The 24,175-nt window shown below is 36.2% G+C and overlaps 1 protein-coding gene across 1 annotated transcript; it reads right to left on the bottom strand.

The window, feature by feature from the left end:
* Window positions 1–711: 711 nt before the first annotated feature.
* On the bottom strand, window positions 712–23,283 carry LOC145777189 (uncharacterized). Its single transcript, XM_082588510.1, has 27 exons — window positions 23,102–23,283; window positions 22,377–22,478; window positions 20,831–20,895; window positions 18,688–18,931; window positions 18,157–18,232; window positions 17,431–17,480; window positions 17,237–17,299; window positions 17,007–17,116; window positions 15,825–15,885; window positions 14,700–14,885; window positions 14,120–14,299; window positions 13,848–13,934; window positions 13,237–13,363; window positions 11,976–12,205; window positions 11,617–11,847; window positions 11,259–11,360; window positions 10,571–10,713; window positions 10,123–10,278; window positions 8,913–9,664; window positions 8,545–8,697; window positions 5,776–6,042; window positions 5,158–5,388; window positions 4,455–4,594; window positions 3,825–4,105; window positions 2,681–2,829; window positions 2,353–2,436; window positions 712–1,774 (listed from the first exon to the last, which is right to left on the bottom strand). Exons 1-27 carry the CDS (start codon window positions 23,126–23,128, stop codon window positions 1,458–1,460), a joined length of 4,614 nt encoding a protein of 1,537 aa, XP_082444636.1. The 5' UTR covers window positions 23,129–23,283; the 3' UTR covers window positions 712–1,457.
* Between the last annotated feature and the right edge of the window lie 892 nt (window positions 23,284–24,175).

The following is a 24,175-nucleotide window of genomic DNA, read 5'->3' as shown; positions in this document are numbered from 1 at the left end:
CAAATGACTAAAATTACAGCTTTTAGTCTGTAGTCACGTGAGTCGTTAGCACATAAAACCGCTTTGTAAAGTCAATCGTTTCAAGGTTCAGTCAATTCTTACAGAAATAAAACTTCTTGTATCTTAACGTAGGCTACACTTCTTTCAATGTAAATGTATTCTTTTCACTGGGCTTGAAATTCTCTTGGTAGATTGCATGATCCAACGTTTTCGCAACCTGATTGTTCAGCAAAAAAGCACACTCTGATCTTATCATTTTACTTACTATCACTTTGGTGTGCTTATACGAATGCGCCATTTTACATTTTAAATACTAATAGTAAACCTATCTTACACTATACCTGTAGGTCGCGTGCAAGTAACCAGTTACTGTATAATGTATATAGATGTGGCAAGACGGTATAAACCCATCATAGAACCTTTGTTATATGAGTAAATGTTATTTCCTGTTCTTCGCCGTCGCGTGCGGGTTGTGACGTACATTGTTATAACATCGCTTCGACATTGCAAACATGCAATCCCTACTTTACAATAGGATATGTGTAGGCGAAGATAAATAATGACGACTTAATTTTTCTAGGACTTGTTGTTTTATGAATCTTTCTCTACTTCTAATATTTAAGCCCAACAATCTTTATGCTTGTAATGAACGTTTAACAGGACGTCGGTTCGACACCGCTCCAGAGCACGCGGCTGTGTCTCCTCAAACACACTTAATGGCATGCCAAAAAAAGGATAGCAGCTAACTCGAAGACTATTATGTCCCTTCGCTGCTTCCTGTTGACTGTTGAGTTGCATCTATGATGGCAGCTCACTGTATGCAATGTTGTAACGGGCGCAAAATAAAACATGACTATTATAATTAAGTGAATTTAGAACCACATTCTTGTATTGAGTCTGTCACGATAGCAAATTTTTGTGTGAATATGTCGCTTTAACGAGAGGTGATGAGTGACTTTTATTATGTTTCAGTATAATAAGACTTGCTTTTAATGTTCAGACTCAAATTTTTACACGCACGAAAATATAATGCACAAATGAAATAGGCACGGTAAAATTACTGTCAATACACCGCAGAATCTCCAAGCGCAATCCTTTGTTTTATAGACTTGTATAAATACAGTAAACAGCACAATTTCACACAAACAAGTTATTTACAAATAGACGCATCTTTTTCGTTTAGACATTCAATAAATTTTCTTTGCAGGTTGGGTAAAAACACTTACAGTACAAGTGCAAAAACGTTTAAGAGATGTTCTTTGACTGACAGATGTTTTATTATGTTTTATTTAGAAAAGCTTGAGAGTTGCGTTGATGCCGAATGTATCTTAAAGCAAATTTTCCATAACGTCTTGGGTTAAATCAGGGATCTCGAAATCATTTAAATTTCGTTATTTCACGCAATACTACTTAATTTTTGCAAATCTACTTATATTTTTATGAACTATTTTAAAATACTATTTTGTGCAGGTGCATTGGTCAGGCCTTTGAAATTCTCCTGTAATTTTAGGAACGTATTGCGGACAAGTGTCACTGCACTCGTTGAAATGATTAAGAAGACACGGATGATAAGTACCAGCTTCAAACATGCGTCCATCAGACTCTCCGGGTGTTTTGACCCAAGCATAGGCATCAAGTCCACTTGATTCCTCGGTAACGCAAGGAAGAGTCACTGCTTCACCATACTCTTCAGAATATTCATCATCCGAAACATCTTCATACTCATCAGTGACACCTGCTTCTTGTACTATCCGATCAATGTCGGCGACTGAACCTAAACAGCAAATGAAATTAGAAATTCTTAAATGAAAACCTTCGCCTTCCATAAAAGTTGGCTGTCCATTCCGCTACCAAATCCTGTAGCTGTGTAGCATACAATGCTACTGTGTGTTGTCAAAGCCGATGCTTTTGACTATGTCGTCACATCAAGATAACTCAAAATACTGTTTATTATAACGGTAAAGATTGGCTTACACTCGAATTCCAGCAATGTGATGGCCAATGCTACCTATAAATACGCTCAACTAAACTCCTGTTAAAGCGTATTGATGAAATAACATGCTACATTAATGAGGTTAAATAGCTTAAAATCGTCCAGTATGAAGTACTCGCCATAAAATATCATATTATTGCCGAAATACCTTTCTTGTGATGATAGAGAACTCTAAAAGAACGCAATGGTTATCCAAACACATTAATCAATCCACATGGTAGCACAGCAAAAAGTAAACGCGGTTCACTGTTTAACAAACAACTTGAAACTCTCCAAGTTTTGCTTTTCAAATGTTTTCTATCAGAAGCTCATTTTTAAAGTTGTATAGCAAATGTGTTAATCACAAATCTATCACTCACCGTCAGCTGCAGGATTGTTGGCTTGGTCTATTGGACTTCCGGGTGGGGCGTTGTTAAGCACCCAACGCCTTCTTCTTTCCTCAGCTGTCAAAAAAGACAGTTAGGAAAAAATCAAAAGGATCACTATATAGCTTTGCACTTTCAACAACAACAAAAAGAAATGAATGATAATGAAACAAAACGACTAAAAAATGGAGTGAGTAAAAAATACTTAATTTTGTACGGTTGCATCACATTTATATGTAGTGTAATGTACAATATATCTACATTCTCATCTCAAGCTTGCATACAAATGCGTCACATTTGTTGTTGTTATATTTCAACTTACGGATCCCTGTAGTTTCCACCGGTGGCAAACCTCTGTTATTGTTTTGCGTTCCTAAAGTTTTCCTTGTCGCTCCACTCAAGAACGTTGGCATGGTCCCGTTGGTTACTGAAGGCGGATCGTAGGTGCATTCGTTGATTTCTGTCAAGGACCTAAATTTATGGATAATTTTAATTTATTTGATACTAATGAGGTGTTTTTGTTTAGTTAGCACAATGGTTTGATTCCAGCATTTGTTTAACCAACACTTGTATAAAGTTCAAGGTTATGTATGAATGTCAAGCCAAAATGTTTTTCAGTTAATCGACCAATTGCAAACAAAGACACGGTACAATCATGCAATGACTAATCAATTTTCGAGGTGTGCGGTGGAACAACGCAGCGGCAACGAGTGGATGGAATAATTTAGAGACAACAACACAGCAACTACTGGAAACTTCACTTTGTCTATCCCAGTGACCGGGTCGCCTTTAGTGATTCAAAGCCTGAACAAGTATGCAAAGCTTTCGGAATTGAGCTTTCCAAAACGTTATTTGAATCCCAGAACATAGATTTCAACAATCCATCAATCAATGATGCAATCCTACGTTTACATAGCAAATACTGGTTTCGGTTTCGGGACAAACTGGATGCAGTGCAATTACTAGTTTTTAAGATTTCCAAACAAAAGCCCTTTTTCACAAAACTAGTGCAATTTAAAACGTCGCACCAGGCTGTAAAGTTAAACAGACTTAATTATCTGAAAATATTTTTAATAATAACTATGCCTACTAAGCCAACACACAAGTTCATAGGCTAACCCACTTTTTAAACAACGTAGCTTCTGTGCATTGTGATGGTTCCACCATTAGATATAACGTTTTTTTTTCGTTTTTTTTTTTTTACTGTTAAAAGTTAACTTAGTTTCTCGTGATAAAAATGTGATTTAAGAGACAAAGACTCACGAATTTTACAGAAGACCTTCTTACTAAGCCTACCTCGGGACCGGACGATTTCGCGCATATCAAGCGGGTGGGCCTATTAAGCGGGGACAAATTTCTGCCATTCTTATAAATGGGAGTAATTCTGGACCAAATTGGGCTTAATAAGCGGATGGGCGTATAAACCGTGGGCTTCATAAACGGGGACTACTGTATTAAACTTTCACCTTGTTGAAAAATCTCCTCCGTTTCGGGAAGTGTCAATAATGAAGTGCAGCCCTGTTTGACAATGTATTTCGCCAGCCAACTGTTCGTTGAAGGAACTGTTCACAAATGACCCCACATTGATTGAAAACCCTCTAATGGTCGGAGGCATGTTTTGCATGACGTCAATAATGTGCTGCAAGTTGACTTTCCATTGCAGATACATGGCGTTCCCAGCGTCAACATATACCCAAGAACTCGGATACATATCAACAACACGCTGGACTCTCTGTGTGAAGGCAAGCTGTAACAAAAAAAATGGTTTTCAACAATCATAATAACTAAGATATCTGTCCAGAGGTAAGCCATATTTGATTGCCTTGAGATGACAAAAAGTATTGTATATGCAAAGAGCAAAGCTAGATTTTGCGATAACTTCTAATAAAAACGGAAGATGAAATCAGCTATTGCATTCCTTCTTGACGCTTATTTTGTTTTGACTACTCATTCATTCAAATCTCATTGCTTGTAAGCTCATTCTACTGCAGCTGGATGAAGTTACCTGAAATGAAAACATTTAAGTAAACTTCAGCTTCGTGTGTTTATGGTGATTTGATGATGAAAATCCCAAATAAAGAACAATCAGATCTTACCTGATATTCTGTGTTATGGTATTCACTTTTTGAATTAAACGTGTGCATAAGTAAAGCGGGTTCCATCACTATGAGGGATGGAACGTGTTTTAATTCATCCGCGTATTTTTCTATTAACTCATCATATTCTTCCCAAGTGTCTGGAAAAAAAATCATTTTTATAAAAAAAATTTGTTTAAATATGTTTGACTATACTTTTGGCCTATGGTAGGCTATGCAGTTGAATCGTAAGCTTCTTTGTGATGTGTTTATTAAACACTTTTTTTAGAATTAACAACTGAGGCTTTACATTTTACTCCTTGGACTACCTTGTAAATTTGAAGAAGTTTGTGGACCCCCATAGCTTCAAACCAATTAAACAGGTGCATAATTTTTTTCATGACCTTTAATACGTTTTGTTGTAAATTACCTGACGCCAGATCTCATGTATGCGCTTGTCGCCAATAGCAGGTGTAGAATGAGGTGATACGTACATAATTTAGTTAATAAAAATCTGGCAATTGTAACTTATTTCGCCTTGACTTTAAATAATCATTTAAATAAGATTTTTTAAAACATAACCTTTATCGCTGTACGCAAACTTCCTATGAAGGTATTAAGCAACTTTATAAAAAGTTATGTAAAAATATTCTTCAAGTCACCATGGATTTTTGGGTCCTTGTGTTCACGTATCCTAGGTTAAGAAGATTAAAAAAACACTCACCAATCCGTTGATCAGGCATGTAATGGCCGGCCTCTGCATCAAGAGCCAATCCTTGAGAAGGATGCATCAGAAACACAATGACAGGTATCTCATCTTCTTCACACGCAGTCCTTTTGATTTGTTGTATGGTGTAGAAGTCATCCTTAAGACCAAGCAGCCAAAAGGCGTTTCTGCTTACTTCTAAGTGTGAAGACACGTCCAACGTTTTCACAACAGCCAAGGGACTGACACCTAATCAAAACCAATCCATTAATTAACATACATCTTAGAAAAAATGCGTTTTAATAGAAAATTGCATGAAATGGTTTGGAAGATGGCAGTGGAGAAAAAAGAGGAACTCTTTTAAGAAAACAAAATAATTGAATAATTAGAGATATGGGTGTGTGCTGCAAAAGAAGAACAAGATGTGAAATGTTGAGTACTAAAAAAAGAGGACAATGCTCGCTGAAAAACATTAATATGAAGAAAGCTTACTGTATAATTAGAAAGACAATAACAGTGAGCAACCAACTCACGACGTTTTGTAAACAGTTCAAAATTTTTAAGCTTTTTTAAAGTACATATTTAAATTTTTAATCATAAAAATTCAGGCATGATTGGGACGCTGGGTCTGCTTACCTAATATGCCAGAGTAATCGTGAGGACAAACAAAATTTTCTGTCAAGTTTCTGGTAGTAAAAGCTTGTACCATGATGAGACTCGCGCAGACAAGACGAAGCAAGAGCTGCACATTTCTGAAGCAAGCCACAAGCAAACCCGGGATTCGAACTCGGTACCAGCAGTAGATTACGACAATCAAATATGGCGTCATGTTAATCAAGGCCCATGACATACCAATCATGTACATGTAGTAGAAATAGAACTTCACGTCAATAGCAACGATAGCTGAAAACAAAGAAAGTATGGAAGAATTGAAACATTACTTTTACGCATGCTTTTACGCTATGTTGAGCTTTTTTGTATCCATGCAGGCTGTGCCGGATTTATCATTAGAGTGGAAAATTTGAAGCTTAGAAGGCCTAAAAATTTAAGATGTGCCACGTATATTTAGAAATGTTCAATTATATCTTTGTAAAAATTTTCACTGGTAATAACGTGAAATTTTCTGAAACGCAACCAGTTTTAAAAAGTGAGTAGTATTTAATAGCAGGTCGTAATGAAAGATTTTGATGTCTTTATTTTTCACAGCAAAGAAATAACACTGCTTGAAGGTTACTTTTTTTACTGATTTAAAAAGTCCTTAATTCCCATATAATTGGTGTACTTGAAGTTAATTTATGAAGAAGAGCAAAAGTAGCATAAATGTTTTCTTTCTTGTAAATCTGGCAGCAGCAAGTGAAAAATTCAGCAAGGTGTTGAATTACTGATGGAAGCATGTCCAAAAGATGTTGACATGAAATTTTCTGATAAAGTTTTTGCGCTTTCACGTGTGGGCCTATGTGCAACAAAGCCCTAAGGCTACAGAACAGCATGTTTTGTCCCTACGGAACTTTATTAAATTATATACAAACAAAACGTTCCCATGGCCTTCTCAAATGTAAAATCAATCATTTGGTTATTTCTTAAGTGAATGGTAAGAGGGTTCCTTTTTAAGCATAAAAATAATTACAAATGAATTTAAATTACTATTCTGTGTATTGAAAGTGAGAAACTGAGGCAAATAAATTTTGATAAACTTTTTTCATATTATTAACATTTCTCATTACATTTGAAGAGTCCAGGTGCATAACGATCAAACTCCATGATTTCTGATTTTTAAATTTGACCATCTCTCGTTGTTATCATCACAAGTTTTATGTAGCAGCCTTTTTTGCGAAAAAACGATCAATATCTCTCAAAATAAGGCTTTAAACCATGGACTTCTAAACAGTAGCATCTGGACTGGAAACTCAGTGGGCAACAGGAGGCCAAACAGTTGGTACAACAGTTGGGCAACAGTGGACCAACAGGGTTAGTTACTTGGCTGTTGGCCCACTGTTGGCCAACTGTTGTACCAACTGTTTGGCCTCCTGTTGCCCACTGATTTTCCAGTCCAGATGCTACTATTTAGAAGTCCATGCTTTAAACTAACAGGGTTCAGCCACAAAACGATCAATCTCAAACGTACTTTTCAGTTTACTCAAAAAGGTGGTTTTGCTAGTTTGATCGTTTTGCACCTGGACTCTTCATTTGTAAACTCAATATTTCTTTAAGGTAAAGGTGAGTCTCATATTTGAATCCAAGCATCGGAGGATGAGAAGATAATGTTCTCATTATAGGCTACTAAGCCTTCGGCACTAACGAGAGTAGGGTGGCCAGTTCCTTTCTCTCGGCCGCTATTCCTTTAGCAACTACGCCCACTTAATATAATACACCCTGGGTAGAGGTGAGCGGTGTTTTTCAACAACCAGCTTGAGCCGGAAGCAGCTAATATTATATTAACAATGAAGTACATTTATGTTATTTGACCAACATTTTCTATTTTAATATTTCACAAAATGTTTACAATTAAATTAGAAACTTTGGCTATTTTCAAATGGTTAATTTCAACACTTGTGTGTATATTTCTCCATCACTAATTTACTATGGCATCAGTGGTTGTTGGTTTGTTTAAAATACTCGTCTCTGTGGCTGTTAGCAGTGGCGGCTCGTGGCTAATTTTAATGGATAGGCTACAATAGGCTGCAAAAATGTTTTATATTGTTTTTACATTACATTTACATGTACCAATTTCACGAGGGTAGGCTGCAGTCTTGCAGCTTATTTGGACGAGCCGCGACTGGCTGTGAGGGTGGAGGTTGGAGGCTTATAAAAGGAAATAGCCTTGGGTCTCTATCAAAATCCGGCCCTGCATGTAGGATATGCTGTTTTACACTCAAACGCAGGTCTGTGGAGTCGGAGTCAAAAGGACTTTGGGCGTGTCCGGAGTCAAAGTCGGGCAATTATAAACCGAGAAGTCGAAGTTGTATATTTTTCGTCCGACCACAGCTCTGTCTCAAACGGGACTAATTTTAAGTGAAATAAACAGATTCAATCGAATTTAGAAATAGTCTACAGTAAACATCCTGGTTCGACTCCCGGCTGAAGCTGGTTGTTGAAAAACACCGCTCACCTCTACCCAGGGTGTATTATATTAAGTGGGCGTAAATGCTGAAGAAAAGGCGGCCGAGAGAAAGGAACTGGCCACCCTACTCTCGTTAGTGCCGAAGGCTTAGTATAATGAGAACCTTATCTTCTGATCCCCGATGCTTGGATCAAGTATGGGACTCACCTTTACCTTTACCTTACAGTAAAAAGCATCTTGAATGACTTGTTAACAGTTCCATAATGATTGTTACATTGTAGTTACGTGATAAAAATTGTTTTAGCTTTAAAATATTCATGTCAACAACAAAGTAAAAATGTTACCTTTTACGATGGCGTATATGATTGTAACAAACATAATGAAGAACATAATGAAATGCATGTAACAAGCCCTAATGTCTTCTTTTTGAAATCCTACGTTTGACCCTTCTTCGTCGTCTTCAGTTTTCTTTTTGGTAGTCTTAAATGTCAGCTCACCTGCGAAGGATAAATTTATTACAACATTGCGGTAAAACATGTGCAATCTTTACATAATTTCTGAAGTTGTAGCCTATCTAGGCTACTATTGTTGGTAAAAGGAAGTTATTTTGGTTTTAAGCTACAATTTTTCTTTCTCAATCAACTAAAATACAGATGGCTATACGGAATTCAGAAACCAAGTAATGTTAAAGTTAAAACTGCGGTTGCATCACCTTTTCCTCTTAATAACTTTGTTCCAACAATGCGTCTCACTCCATTGAAGTAAGTAAACCAGAGGTTTGTTGATGCCAGCTCTCCGTTCCACATGTCTCTTATACCGAATCCAGGAGGAGGAAAAAGAAGAAGTAAGTTTCCCAGAACGTAATAGATGAAAAATGCGAACGCAAATTCCAAACCAATTTTCGACACAGGCCACAAACCAAAAAAGATAGCCCACGCAGGTACGAGCTGGAAGAAGGGAATTGAAATGGACGCGCAGAAATAATTAAAACCACACGAGCTGTAAAAAATCCTCTGAGAAAGAGATAAGCCGGACTGCATAAGTGGAAATTCGTCCAAAAAAATCTGTAAGTTTCCTTTACACCAGCGAGAACGCTGTTTAAAGATCTCTGTGATTTCGTGAGGAGATTGACCGATAGCAAGAATTTCATGATGGTAAGCCACACCCCATCCCATGGTACAAAGACGCAACGAGAGTAAAGTGTCTTCCGTCAAACATCCCACGGGAAAATAGCCGACATCTTTCAGGGCATCGGCACGGACAACAAAGTTTGTGCCGCAACAATTGACAGCGCTCCAACGATCCAAGCTGGGTTCAATGCGATGGAAGAAAGACACGTTCAAGTGATCCCACACATCTTCATCCGGGTTTACATTGTAGAAGAACTGTGGTGTTTGCACCAGTCCAAGCGGACGCGTCCGTTTTTCAGAAAACACAGGCAGTACTCGAAGCAAATAATTTCTCCTGTGAAATATAAACAAAAATATCGGATAATAAAATTAGCATCAGTGGTGACACTAAAATTTTATTAAGATCAAAACATAAATCGAATTATAATTGATCCCACACGACTTTGATCGACACGTTGTTGACGTGTGGAAGCTGGGGAGCATAGATGATTAGACCAAGCGCGACCAATACAGGTAGCCTACCAATATTGGAACGGTTTGGATAACGTGCCAGGCTAAAAAAGACCCAAAGTCGACGCTATGAGTCTACGCATTTATAATTAAACGCCAAAAAAGGTATTAATAAAATGAAAAATAAAGATTTTCTTAATAGCGTAGAAGGAAGTCTACAGTGCAGTGATGACTAGGCATCGAAGACACTCAATCAAAAAGATTTAATGTCTTTTCCATCAGCGTCTTACATTTTTCTATTGACACATTTAATTTTTTTTATCCCATATGTTCTCTTCTTACCTAGGCATGAAATCAGCATCAAAAATGATCACACATTCTTTTTCTGCGTACGCATCGTCAAACACATAGTGAAGTGTATGGTTGATATTCCCGGCTTTTGCGTGATGTGGAACACCTGGAAGTTTCGGTCGGGCTACGTAATGTAAATAAACTCGCCTGCAAAAGTTGAGAATTAAAAATCTTTGTTTAAAATAAGCAGTTTATGATAATATCGTAAAAGTTGCACGGCAAAAAAGGTTAATTAGCCTGATATGCTATGCACGATAGCCTATAGATTGTTGTAAGTAAAAAAAAGTGCAGTACATAGTTTAGTCACAAATACAACTGAAATTCAAAATGCTTATTTTCTTTTTGGTTTAAAATGTTTGATTTAATGTCAAAACTTTCCCTGTAATTACATTGCATTGCATTATTTTTACCATACTTTTACAAATAAATTTGTGATTACCTTTTAGTTCTTTTGGACAAAACCCAATTTTCTAAGGTTTCACGTTTACCATCGTCCAGTACATAAACGTGGACGTGAAAATGAGGAGGAAGGTCCATGTGAATGATTTCGTGGACAGTACCAGCGACCACTTCAAGAGGCTCCTTAGAAAACATACGCAAATGTGTAAAGCATTGCGTGCATACCAGAAAATCAAAGTGCTCTCATTGTTTCGAGTTTGTCAAAACAATATGTTTTTCTTGTCAGTAGAGTCATTGACTTTAAAAAGGTTCCCTTTCCTCCAACCACTGGTTTCAACTTTGAATGAAAAAATATAGCACCATCCCACAGAAGTTAATATATGGTCAAGTAGATTGCAGGAATTCAATATTTAGCAAATTAGTGCACTAGATCGACTGTTGTGATTTTATGAACAAGTGTAGTTGCCACGTCAGCTTTTGATTATATATAGATAGAAATAACCGTAATCTTCTTTAATCTTATCTTACTAACAAAAGTTTTGTGATTTTAGGACTACACCATTTTCTAAATTCAAAATTTTTTTTTTGATTTATAGGACTGTAGATCTGGCGTCACATACAACTACCACTTTCTATTTTATAAAGATTTACATTCTGTGGCAGTGACTGAGACATAGAGGTACACATGAGAGGGAAACTAATTGATCAATCTAATTTATTACACGCACTTTGTAGGTAGGCACCATGATTCTCGCTGTGTGAAACTTTGGCCGATCAAAAGCGTCAGCTGGAGCTGGTTCTCTAGAAACCCATTTCCACAAACAAAGACCCTGTTTGAAGTAATAGATGTAGATAAAGGCAGCATCTAATATAGCTTTGTCTAATGATCTACTGCATATACCGACAATGCAATGCATTATCCTGAATAACAAACTGTAGGCCTAATCTCTTTCTAAAGTAGCCAAAATGGTAACGCATTACGTAAAGGTAAATCGAATACTAAAGGAATATCATCGCTTGATGTTGCTACAAAGGTGTCGTTTTCACTTTTTACAAGAATAAATGGTAGGAAACATGTCACAATACCTGCAGTAGCAAAGAAGGAGCTGTAACAATTTCCAAAATGGCGACTACGATACAATAGATTCGATTTAGTCCAGGAGCATCCAATGTATATTGCACACGCACATAGATGTACGCCAAGAATGAACAAATATAGAGAATATAAACCACTTGGTAAGCTACGTTGTCTGGTTTATACTTGATTTCAGGAACGGGAATAGAGGTTTCTGGAGCTGGTGTGTCATCATCTATAAACTGAAAAAAAAATCTCATGACAAACTTCGGCAACGTTTTGTTACAAAATTCATAGCCTACATTTAGCTTTTGGTTGTTGTTTTAACATTTGATACGTTTTCAAAACTTATTTTTAATTAATCAGTTACCTCTTCAAAATCATCCCATTCATCTTCTTCATCAGATCCAAGGAGCTTTGGATTGTAGGTTTCGTCTCTATCGTAAACAGGAGGAAGAGGCAATTGAGATTTATCTGCCTGTACGCTTTCCAGTCGACTGAACTCGTCATCATTCATTGGAGCGCTTGGAGGCGGATAGTGGCGGTGCCTCATTGTAGTAGAATGAGCAGGAGTGAAGTCAGGTTCTGGAGGAGATGATGCTAGCAAAAAGGACATACCGCATGTTTGAAACCGGGCTCAGAATATAAAATCAAGCACATTCTTGGTAATTATATAGTGCTGTATAGGTTTATAGTGTAGTATAGCATTAGTATAGAATAGTAAGGCAAACCGGGGCGTGTTGTCACAGGTTTGGGGTTTTTCGATTTGTGCTTTTGCTATATACAATGCAAGTGGTTTGGTTATATCATTCGTACGCTGTCCACTTGCACTTCCTTTTGCCACTAGTTAAACTTTTTGCATTGTATATAGCAAAAGCACAAATCGAAAAACCCCAAACCTGAGACAACACGCCCCGGTTTGCCTTACAAAATCAAATTTTATTACGTGGAATTTACACTTATAAACAAGTTGAAATTAATTCAACAACTGCTTTGGGTCTTGTTTCCTTGCCTTAACGTATCAACCAAGGGTTCGGTAGTTTATGCCAAATTTTGCTTCTGCTTCTCGTAAGCTGTGACCATCATCACAGCTGTGACAACTCGCCCCGACGTACGCAGTCAGACAAAAGTTTTAATGGCGGCTAGAAAAGGCACGCTATTAACTTCTAAAGTGTCAGCTATACTCCTAACATAATAAGCTATAAAACTGATTTCATACTTGCGGTCAGACTGCTCTTACGAAAGCGTCACACAATTTTGAAAAGTTAGTGAAATTTACATCGATGACCAAATTTTTGATAATAATTTAATTTAAGCTAAACCTGCTGTCTTTTTTTGACTTTGCTAACCTCAAAATGAAGATGACTCTTAACGAAGCACGTGCTACAAATATAGACTCGAAGCAGTCAGTGGAAGTACCAAAAAAATTGCTGTGACAACACGCCTCTTGTGACAACACGCCCCGGCTTGCCTTATATTGTAGGCCAAGCCCCGTCTACAAATATTTAATCGAGAATGATTTAAAAACTATAGGCTACATTAGTAGTAGTAGGCTAGTGTTTCAGCGTATCGCAACAAAGTAATAAGATATTTACCTTGTAGATTTTATTTAATCAAATTAAAATACTCACGCATGATATGAGCGTTGGCACCCTGAGCTCTAGCTGGAGGACGAACTGTCAAATTCTTCGGACCAATTCCGCTATCACTGCTGTCATAGAAATCTTCATCATGGTGCTCCCAGTCACTTCGATTGTACTAAGAGATGTAGGCAACTAGTTAGCGTATTCAAAAACGTAGGACTATATGTTACTGTATTTTCTATCAACGGCTTGTAAGAACTGTACCGAAAATTGCCTTAAAGTCAAAACATGTATTCATAAACAAAATAAAATTCTAAAATAAAGTAAACAATATCACACCAAATCAGAAAAATCAATTTATTAAAATATATAGCTTTCTATTTGAATAAGATTATACTGAAGAAGCCAGACTTGTGTGGTGAAAGCTCTATATTTTAATAAATTGATTTTTCTGATTTGGTGTGTTTACTTTATTTCAAATGTTTTGTCACACCACGCATCCTATTGGATCATCAGCTAAATTATAAGAAAGTTTGATGAAAAGTTTAGGAACGAAGTTTTGTTTTGGAATTTTTTTTAAACTCTATACACTGTAAATTTTCAATGCAATGAAACTAATATGTCAAGCCTTTTAAAACATGATTTGATGGAAAACTTACTCTTCCTGGAGGAGGAGGAGGCGCACCATCAAACTCCTTCTTCAATTCTCCAACTTTGCTTTGAACCTGATTCACGGCACTGTAAACCTTGATTTGGAAGCATACTTAATAAAATTTAAGAAACTTTGAATTGTAAAATATTAAAATCATTCTGCATTCTGTAACATCACATCTAAATGAAATAGAAATACTGATATTGTAGCGCATTCTTTAAGGCATAAGTAACAGATTTACTGCGTTCGAACACGTTCAACTGCCGTTTTTTAACCCACTTGTTTCTGACATTCTTCTAAACGTTTGCTAAAGTAGTCAGCCATTTGGTCCATGTCTCCAGATGCGTCGCCACCACGTGAACCCAAATGATTTAACCCTCGAGATATCTGTGACTTTAGACTTTCTAGTTCACCACGAACAGCAGAAATGTTTGAATCAGATTGCTCGGTCAAATCACTCTGTAAAAAAGAAAAATCATTCATTAAGATAGCGTTGCCCTCTCCTTTTTTGAACTTCCCAGCAACGTTAAGCCGTTGAGCCCTTTCGTATACAGAAAACAAAAGTTACTTTTTCTAAACGTTCCACTGTTTTATTTAAGTTGCTCAAAAGAAATGGCAAAGTTAACGCACGGTTTTTTTCTTTCATTGAAGAATACTGCTGGCTTTGATATGATGAACAGAGCGTCAAACACGCCATGCAACAAACTCAAACGGTTTAATTTTGATACTTTGTAAGCTGACAATACAGTACAACAAAACGCAATTGGAGTGTCTAACACGTTACCGAAAAAGAAACCAATCTGTAGAATTCAGCCTACAAACAACTTTATTAGTATACTAATACACAAACCACACATACCGGCCTGAAAGACTGGCTATTGGTGGGGGTGATTGTTGAAGCGTCAGATAGAGTCCCATTGGCACGGTTAGTAGGGCGTACGGTGTGATGGTCAAATCCTGGCCCCCTACGATTGTACGACCCACCACCAGGAGGCCCCCTGTTATAACTGAACATGGAAGAGTCATCTTGATAAGACTCGTTTCTCTGAAAATAAATAGAAACATAAAAATGAAAAGTATTATTATTTTGCTTATCTAACAATTACTTACATGCAACTGCAAATAATTGTTCTTTAGTGTATAATGCTTTCGTTGGCAAATTATTAAAATATCTTGGCTTATTTTTAAATTATTATTATAATTCTTAATGAACGTACCCCATTCAGCATCATTGATTAGCTTACATGAATATGTGTTTCCCAAAGGTTGCAAATCTTTGCTTAAAAATTTGTGTAAAAAAAACAGTTCTTCAAAAGTTTTCTTCTCAGTTTCAAACATTCAAGCTGTTAGGAAATATTAAGTATCTATGAATATTGAGAATATTTATGGTTTGAACAAGGTTATACTTGCAATAACAACAACAAGTAGGTAGGCCCAGTGTTTTTTTAAGGTGTTTTGGGGTACCGAAACGGTCCCCCAAATTTCTCCAGCGGTTTCCCAAAATTTGGACTTGCAACTACAGTAGAAAAGTAATGGTTGTTTCTCGCTATGTCTTGTCGATAATACGAATATAGCCTACGATCAATAGTTCACGTCCGGAAAAAATAATAAGTGGAGGTACAGCTAACAGCTGAATCAAAGAGTTATTCACAAAAGAAGTGCACCTTCGATACTCGTCAATGTTTATTTCTGATTTATGGCGCATAATGATCAGTTTTTACGTGTGGAAACATGACAAGCAGAAGCCAACAAAAGCACACGTTGTTTGATTGTGCAGCAAACTTGTTTGGCGGTCGTGTTGGGCAGGCTGTTTGGTCGCTGTCACAATCATTTAAGCTGTGCCTTGTCGAATAATTCATTTTATGGCGTTGATTGTATGTAGTTATGGCTATTTTTTGGTATTTAAATGAAACACTTGCGGTTTCTTAAAACTACTTAGCGGTCACCCAAACCAAACCTTAAAAAAAACCCTGGGTAGGCCTACCCTGTTTTTCTTTGTTTGGTTTAATGCGCTATCTGCTTGTCGTTGAACATCTTCCAGTTTCCTGCAACAAATAAAAGTTGAATCAGTTTTGAAAAGTAATTACATCAATTTTGTCATAAAGAAAAGGAAAGTGGTAGAATGACGAGACTAAAAGCGCCTCCCTTCTAATTAACGGCAATACAGTGTTTCCATTTGCACTTACGATCGAAAAAAACAGTAAATGCTGTTAGATTACGATAGTCTTAAAAAGGGTTGTGGCAGTTAGAGAAGGTATTGCACACGCCCAAGGGTAGAATTCAAATACAAGTTGGGGCAAACCGGTTTTCACATTCATAAAAAAAGCAAGCAAAAGCGTAAAGGTTAGTGTGCTATTTTTGGGTTTCAGCATATTTTGGACAGATGGATAAGTTATTTTAGAGGCAGAGTTTGGTTTGGCGAGATTGATAGATGGACCTAAATGTTGCAGCAAAATTTTATTAGCAAAAAATGAATACATAATATTTAACTGTCAACTTTCCTGGAGATAGGTCACTAGCTTGTATTGTTCTTCATTTATCAACATTTTTGACGTCCGGTTAACTGGGACCTCATGTGGCTGAGCCTAGCTCATATCGGTTATTTTCCAAACAAGTTGAAATATACCCACGATACAAAACTCCCCGGGCGTTTGTAGAGTGAAAACGTAAAAAAGTATTATAAAAACGGAGATTGAAAGTAGCCTACACATATGACATTCAAGACATTATTTACCACGGTTTTGAATTTGTATTTAACATAAGTTTGATATTTGATGTATAGCTCAAACCCTTAGACTGGCTTCTCTTTTTCTACGTGCCAACACGTGAAATATCATCGAATTCAGTTCAGTTGTTTTTATTTCTGACTATCACAGTGAAAACGATAGGCTACACCTCAGCACAGCAAAGGTCTAGAACTATCAAAAACTTCAGTGCGTCAGTATAATTGTTAGCGTAGAATACTGGGCACTTGGGCAGTTTAAAACTGCTGCTTGTTTGATTATTTTTTACCCAACATATTCTTTGACTATAATACAGGCTACAGGTTCAAGATTTGAATCACCCTTGCGGATATAAACAAGCAGTTCTTTCAGTTGCCTGCTTTTTCTCACAAATTCTTTTTTTAAATTAGCAACATGTATTATGGAATACAGGCATAGCCTACCTATTGAAATATTCCGCTAGCTCTTCAAGGTCTGTCGGCCTGTCTCCATTTGTCAAAGTGGTATTTGTGTCTTCAGATAGCTCCGAGCGCAACCGGCTGATATCCGCACTCTGAAATAATACAAGTTTTATTCTGATTGCGAAGTGTCATATTTCGTCCTTCATTGTTTCAAATTAGGTTAAATTAAAGCAATCAAGTGAAATATATTCAATGTTCACGCAAGTACTTACCTTCACTGGGTCAGGATAAAATTGTCCTGTGAAATTTGATGACGACGAATCTCGATATTTGTCCTAAAACGCAAAGATCACATTTAGCCTTAAGCCATTTTAACTAAAACTATTAGTAGGAAATAAAATCGACTAGACTACATGTAAAAAACAGTGCAACATAAATCGCCTCACGTTTAAATTATGTAACATACCGGTTTAGGCGGTCTGGGTGGATATCTTCCGTCGTAATCGTCTTGTGAATCTATAAAAACAGGAATAACTTTGTAACTACAAAATTATCGCTAAATCCCGGTCCTTAAAATTACGATTAAGTTGTAACTTTTTGTTTTAAAGTTTTTAAGATACAGCAACAATAATAATATAGACAAGAGCAAGCTTTGTTGTCTCGGCAGAGTATAGGCCATTGTTTGTCACAGCAGTTGTTTTCTTTAAACGCTGTTTACTCGATGCTTCAGTCGCATGCTGTACACTTTTATCATTTCATTTGCAACGATATTTTGCATAATTTGGAAATGATTTACGGTTATTGAACTGTACAGTGCCACTTTTATGATCCACTTCTTGGAATATGTTTTTTAGACGAAAGCGATTTTTTCCTTTCATCAATCACATTTAACATAGACCTCATACAGATTAAAAAATAAAACTCTTGTAGTTCATGTAATCTTGTAATAGTTAAAAACTGTTGAGGTATTTGATTAAAAAATGGTTAGCACGACAAAAATGTTTTAAAACAAGGTGTTTTTAAACAGTGATGGTTGTTATACATCAAAGTGTCGTAGCAGTGGTGCTTTGTTAAGGAGGTGGCAGGGGTTGTTAGGCTACTGCACGGTAGTGAGTATTTTTAAGAGAGTGTATAGTAAATCAAAAATTATGTAGTCATTGAGTTTGGAAATACTTTTCTCAAAGCAACTCACCAAAGCTTTCAGCCGAACTGTAAACACTAGAACCATCCGACCCGGATGTGGTTTGTCTTGTTGTGGAATCACTGATCTAAAACATAACAACACGCATTACATAATGTCGGCTACAGTTGAAGGCTTGCAACATCATACTTTTAAATGTAGCCTACAGTAGACCTGTAGGAATTAGATAACAGAAATTGGCGTATACGCCAACAAGTATTTCTGATTAGTGTGATGAGCAGCGGATCATGGCTGGAATCTAAAAAAAAAATTAGGAGGCACCAAAGTTCCAACAAATTAAAATTTGTAAAACGAAATGGACAATGTTAAATTGTAGGTCCAAAAATAAAGCGGTGTGGTAGGGGGGTATTGGAAACCTTGTCTCCCACAAAATGTTGACAAAATTAACCTTGTTTTGGTGGCTTTATTGTATTTTTAAGTGATTCTGACAATATGAATAAATACAGTAAGTTGACCGTTTTACAGTCCATGTGATTTTTAGACAAAATCTAATAAATTTTCAGACAACATTCCAACACAAACCGTGTATAGAGGTGCATCCCTTTTATTGGTGGACTTCTTCCCTGGTTCAACGGAACGATATCTCGCTCCTCCATGATTGCGATGATTGTTCATTGCGCGATGATTGGCGCCCATTGAGATCGTGCGTCGTTTGTTGTTAGATCCTTGATCGCTGACAGGGTCCTGGCTACTTACGAATGAGGACCCGGATGTTGTGTTCCGTGAAGGTTTACCGCTAGGTAGCGTGCTTGCATTCCTGGAACGACTGAAACAAAGAAAGAGAGAAGCGTTTTGTAAATAACTTGAAACTTATCCAGTAAAAAGGTGATTTTTAAAGCCCAGCCAGTAATTATGAACAGAGATGCGATTATTTCGAAATCATCACACTTTGTCACTTATTTAAATCAAATACACCCCCTTGAACAGAAAATTGCGAGTCTAATTGTAGTCTAACATAATAACACTTAAGTCAGATGCACAAGACGAGCAATTTAATAACATGCACGAATTTGCGTGTTAAAAAATAAAGCACTAGCTTTCATATGATCAAACCACTGAAAATTAATTTTTTTTATATATCATTAGCCAGGGCCGTGTGAACACTATCTTGCCCCTCCCCCCCCCCCCCCGAAACCCAATAATAAGCCCTTACATTCTGTGATGGCGCTAAAAATAGGACAAAAAAGCATTATTTTAGGACCGCAAACTCTTTCAATGAAGGCAAAAAATCACATTCATCATTTTAGCAAAAAGCAAACTACTCTCAGATTTTCTACAAAAAAAAACAAAAAAAAAACATTTTATAAGCTAAGCCGACATTGCGGCCGCTGATCTATGTAGAAAAAAGTTAGGAACAAAAGATCAGAGTTTTAAAGTTTATAAAACAAATGGACAATGTAAAACTTATTGTCCGATTTAACATAAATGGACAAAGCTTGCCTTTCGAAATTTTTTACAAATATAATCTTGTTTCGGTCACGTTTTAGGCGTTTTTAGGAGCAGTACTGTTTTGTTTTTTTATCAAGATGTACATTTTGTATGACCATCGCTGCAACCATAGGTCGCTATGTAAATTATGTAACCAAATTCATCAAATTAAAGTAAGATGTGGGTAAAAGGTTGGGTTTAAAGTTTAAGTTAGACTAACTTTTCAAACAAAAATTCATTCACAATCTCAGAAAGATTTCAATAATTTATATCTTGAAAATTTGTATAGCTTAGTGTGGTGTAGACTTTCAGCTGGTTAGAGCTTCTAAAATTCATCTGAGGTTCACCTTCACCTATAGACTAGTAGGCATATATCTTCACGGCACATCTCACTTTATAGCTTATCTCCATTAACACTGAAATTTATCAATTGTTGTAATTATAGACTATTTAAGTGAGCAGTGCTTATTTGGAATATTAGCCTACATTGTTTTGGTAGATTTTCGAGGCACACAAAAATTTTTCTCGCTTATTCCACTTCTAAAGCTGTGCATGCCCAAGATCGCTGGTTCGATGAATAAAATGTGGCTGAGTAAACGAGAAAATTTTGAAAGAATTTAAAAAAAATTAACATATTACATGTAAAATTACAAGCCATAAAACGCACAAAATGCGTGGGCCCTGAGTTGTAGGTGGCCCCCCAGTCAGGGTTTGAAAAACAGTAAATACGGCGCGGCATGATTATCAAGCTTCTGCAGCAGATTTTTTTTTCAAATAACGAAAAACAATCAACAGATTAAAGTGAGTGGGCCTTTGAACAGCCATTCTCCCCGGTGGGGGGTAAGGGGGGCGGTTAACACGGCCCTACCATCTGTTCAAAAACAACAGAACTTTGGCCTAGTAAGCTCTTACATATTCCTGAATAAAAACGTCCCTACACTAAACCATCATGTAAACTTTTCGTCTGAGGCATACCAACATAACATATTTTAATGAAAACTTTTGTTCATAGGCGATAGTAGGAAGTGCTTTAGAATAATCAACATAACACGTATTTAATTTTTATTTGGAAGTGTAGATTTCCGTGTAAAATAAATAAATAATTAAGTATGGTAAAACGTTCTGGGGGTGCAGTTAATGGGTTATTACAAAAAAATCGCAATTTGAACGTAGAGCTTCTACAAAGTTTCGATATCTAAACTCATGTACAGCGTTATAATAAATAGTTTAATTGTACCTTGCACTGGTGTCTGTGTCATCGAAGCTGAATGTTCCGGGACTGAACTCCCCATCTGTTGGATTCTAAGGTAAAAATAATCAGATTACGACTTTGCTCAAAACAAGGTAACTTATCCAAACAACAAAGCAACCATTCTTTATATTGTTATATTTTTTTATATTCAACGTCTGCAGACGTTGAATCAATGTAAAAAACGATTGATTTGCTGTCTGGAGACAAGGTATCATAAGCGAAGAGTTTATGATTTTGCAATTTACATCAACAACGTAGTTATAATCAATTACCAAAAATGTACACTTTTTTAAAGAGGAATTCAAAACATTTTTCTCAACCATGCCTATTAAGCTTTTAATCAAAAGATTTTTGGTTTGGCTGAAAAAGATATTTCCTTCCGTAAACTAACACCACAAAATTAAAAAACTAACAGTAAAACTACAGCCTACATAACAAATATTGACGTACAGTGGGGATCGCGACACTGTTTCAGCAATACAATAAATACTAAAAAAAATTGGTGATCATGCGCACAGCACGCTGACGCTTTCACGAAATCACAAGATCAAATTCTGTTGCTATCAAAACCGGTCTGGTAGCTTTTTAACTTAAACGCTCGTTGCGTCACGCAACTGACCCAAGCTCAAGTGTACAATAAAACCTATTTCTTTTGCCTATAGAATTCGACAATTCCTACCTTTTGTTTGGAAAAACATTTAAAACAAAAGTATTAAAAATATTGTACTTTAAAATTTTATCTTTTTGGTAATTTTTTTTTTATACCGGTGTATAAACTTTTAAACTTTTATATCAAAGCAATAAAGTTAACTCTCATTTTAATACAGTTCTAATATTACTGGTAATTTCCTTGTGTTTGACTTATTTTGAAACAAGTTACATAAAAAGAAAACAAACAGCATCATGTGGACCTCGTAGTGATTTTTTTAGCATACAATTGCACGGCCTACAGTTTAAAAAATATTTGCATGGGACTTCGATTAACTCCATTATTGAGTTGTTAATTATTGTTTTGAATCAAACTATTGAGAAAAACCTTACTCCCGTTTATATTACCGGTAGATTAAGATGCAAATAACAGCATAGCAAACAATTCAATAAGCCTACAGTTTGAGCAGGGACGTTGAGAGGATAATTTAGGCCCGTACCAATGAGACCCTTTGGCCCATAAATCAAGACAACTAAGAAAAACGCACTATATCCAAAGAATACTCGATGGTTTCTTCAAGATTCCAGGATTCCTGGAAAGGTTCCAGGGCCCTAAGATTATCCCCGGCCTGGGTCCAAAATTACCACCTGGACCGCCCCTGTCAACGCTATCTGAGTTTGAGATGTGTTGACCAGATGGCATTAACTTTGTCAACTTAATAACACCGCCAAAGGCTGCATTGCAAATGTAGATATTTTTATCATGTATTTTTCGTAAATCTGTAGCAGTAAGTGTAAAGCCTACCAAAGTATCAGTGAAATCATTGCCCTTTTTTAGGCTTACACAGTCTACTTTCAAAAATTACATCAAGTTTTTGCTTACGTATGTAGAAGATGTGTATCGAGATGATTGGGAAGGGTTGCCATTTCTGTTTAACCTTCTTTTGTCATTTTTATCACCTGAGCTTTTGTAAGCCCCAGGAAGCTGAAGTAAAAAAAAATATATTATAGTTTTCTATTTCGCTTAATCAATGCAATGTAGAAAGATTAAGCCTAGAGCCTAGTTAAACAAAGTAACTTGTTCAAGGACACATGGTCACCAAAACAAAGTAACTCACTTCTGATACAAAAGCAATCACTTATGTGTAGTGTGTAGCCTACGAGGCGCAAAAATGTTGTAGTAGGACTATTTCTCAAGCTTAGTGCAATTTTATCAAGTTTACCATTTACCACACCGTACCAAAATATTTGTTTCATTACAAAGTAGACTATTTTTCTTGAAACTAGGCGATTCTATACGAGTAGCAAATAGCACATTAATGTTTCAATGAGATAATGGTAGGCTGCAATGAACAAACAAGCTTAGGCCTACAAGCAATGTTCATATATAAAATTAAAAACATAAAAAGATTTTGTTTATGCAATTTTTACTTTACTGAAAACGATAACAAACAATGCAACATATAAATTTGTTCTTTTTTAAGATCAGTTTTAATCTATTACTATTACTTATAGTTTTAATCTATAAGCTTATAGCTTATAACCGATTTGTTTGATGTATGTTCAAATTTAACAATATACAGTACATTACAATGTAAAAAAACTCACTTCGTGTCCTCTGTTTGGTCTGCTCATTTTGCTTGTTGTTAGTCTTGAATTGATGAGATTGTACAGTAGGCTATAGCACTATTTCAGCAGCAAGACAAATTATGACGCTCTGATGAAAGAATTGTCGAAAATGTTCGATTTCTTTCGCGTCTTTTAGACAAACGAATCTCTGGAAGTGTTTTAGGAACAACTTCCTTCTCTATGTTTTTTTGGTTCCTTTAATTATATAATTTTTCTAGAAAAAAACTAAAAAAAGAGTTTTCCTTCAAAATATGAATCAACCAAATTTTTTATGCAATAAAAATAATTTTTAAGTAATTAAGTTTTAGATTATACTGTATAGGCTACATACAGTACATTTTACTTTTGTTTACTAATTTTTTCATCCACTATTTTCATCTAAAATGAGTCTAAATTAAAATTAAGAAACACTGCTTGCTTTTTTGATAAACTTATGCGACGGAGAGAGAACTGAAAAACCGATCTGAATTGAACAAAGCGGCCAAGCAAGTCTGCTTGATTTGCAATCGCTCCAGGGTAAACGACCACTTTTTTTCAGAGATGTGTTGTCATGCTTGCCTAAGGCTAACCAATGTCTTCTTCAATAAGCTATAACTTCTTCAGTGCCCGACACCATTCGCATCAAAATTCACCTTTAAAACACTCATTTACTTTTTCTTCACGGTATTTTTTATTTCAATTTGTGATTATTATCCTCAACCTATTGTTTACCTTTAAATTTAGGATATTTTAAATCGTAAAACCCAAAATAATCTCGATCGGTCTGGATGCGTGTGCACTGGAGTAGGTTAATTGTTCAGCCTGATTCATATCGTATGGGCTAATGTCCTTCAACGATCGGTTACTTTTTTGTCACTTCACATACTCTTTAGCACCTCAGACCTTCACTTTGTTCTTAATTACATGTTTCCTGTTGAAAGCAAACAGGAATAAACATAACCTAATACACAAAAGCACATTTTACCTACCTCACGCCGATGGTAAACCAGCCTAAAGTTTTTCGTATTTCATAAGAGTGTCCAAAGTGAAATCTTGTAAAATATAATGTTTCGA

This window comes from Aplidium turbinatum, chromosome 9 (assembly GCF_918807975.1).
Source record: "Aplidium turbinatum chromosome 9, kaAplTurb1.1, whole genome shotgun sequence".
Taxonomy (NCBI): domain Eukaryota; kingdom Metazoa; phylum Chordata; class Ascidiacea; order Aplousobranchia; family Polyclinidae; genus Aplidium; species Aplidium turbinatum.
This window is presented reverse-complemented; position numbering and strand designations above follow the sequence as displayed.

Bases quoted from the DNA above. Each gene is read 5' to 3' on its own strand.
- LOC145777189 (XM_082588510.1), bottom strand. From the start codon at position 23,128: ATGAGCAGACCAAACAGAGGACACGAA. The intron at 8,698-8,912 runs GTGATGCAACCG...TATCCTTCGCAG, and splicing joins AAAGTTATTAAGAGGAAAAG to GTGAGCTGACATTTAAGACT. The intron at 5,389-5,775 runs GTAAGCAGACCC...GGTTTTGATTAG, and splicing joins CGATTACTCTGGCATATTAG to GTGTCAGTCCCTTGGCTGTT.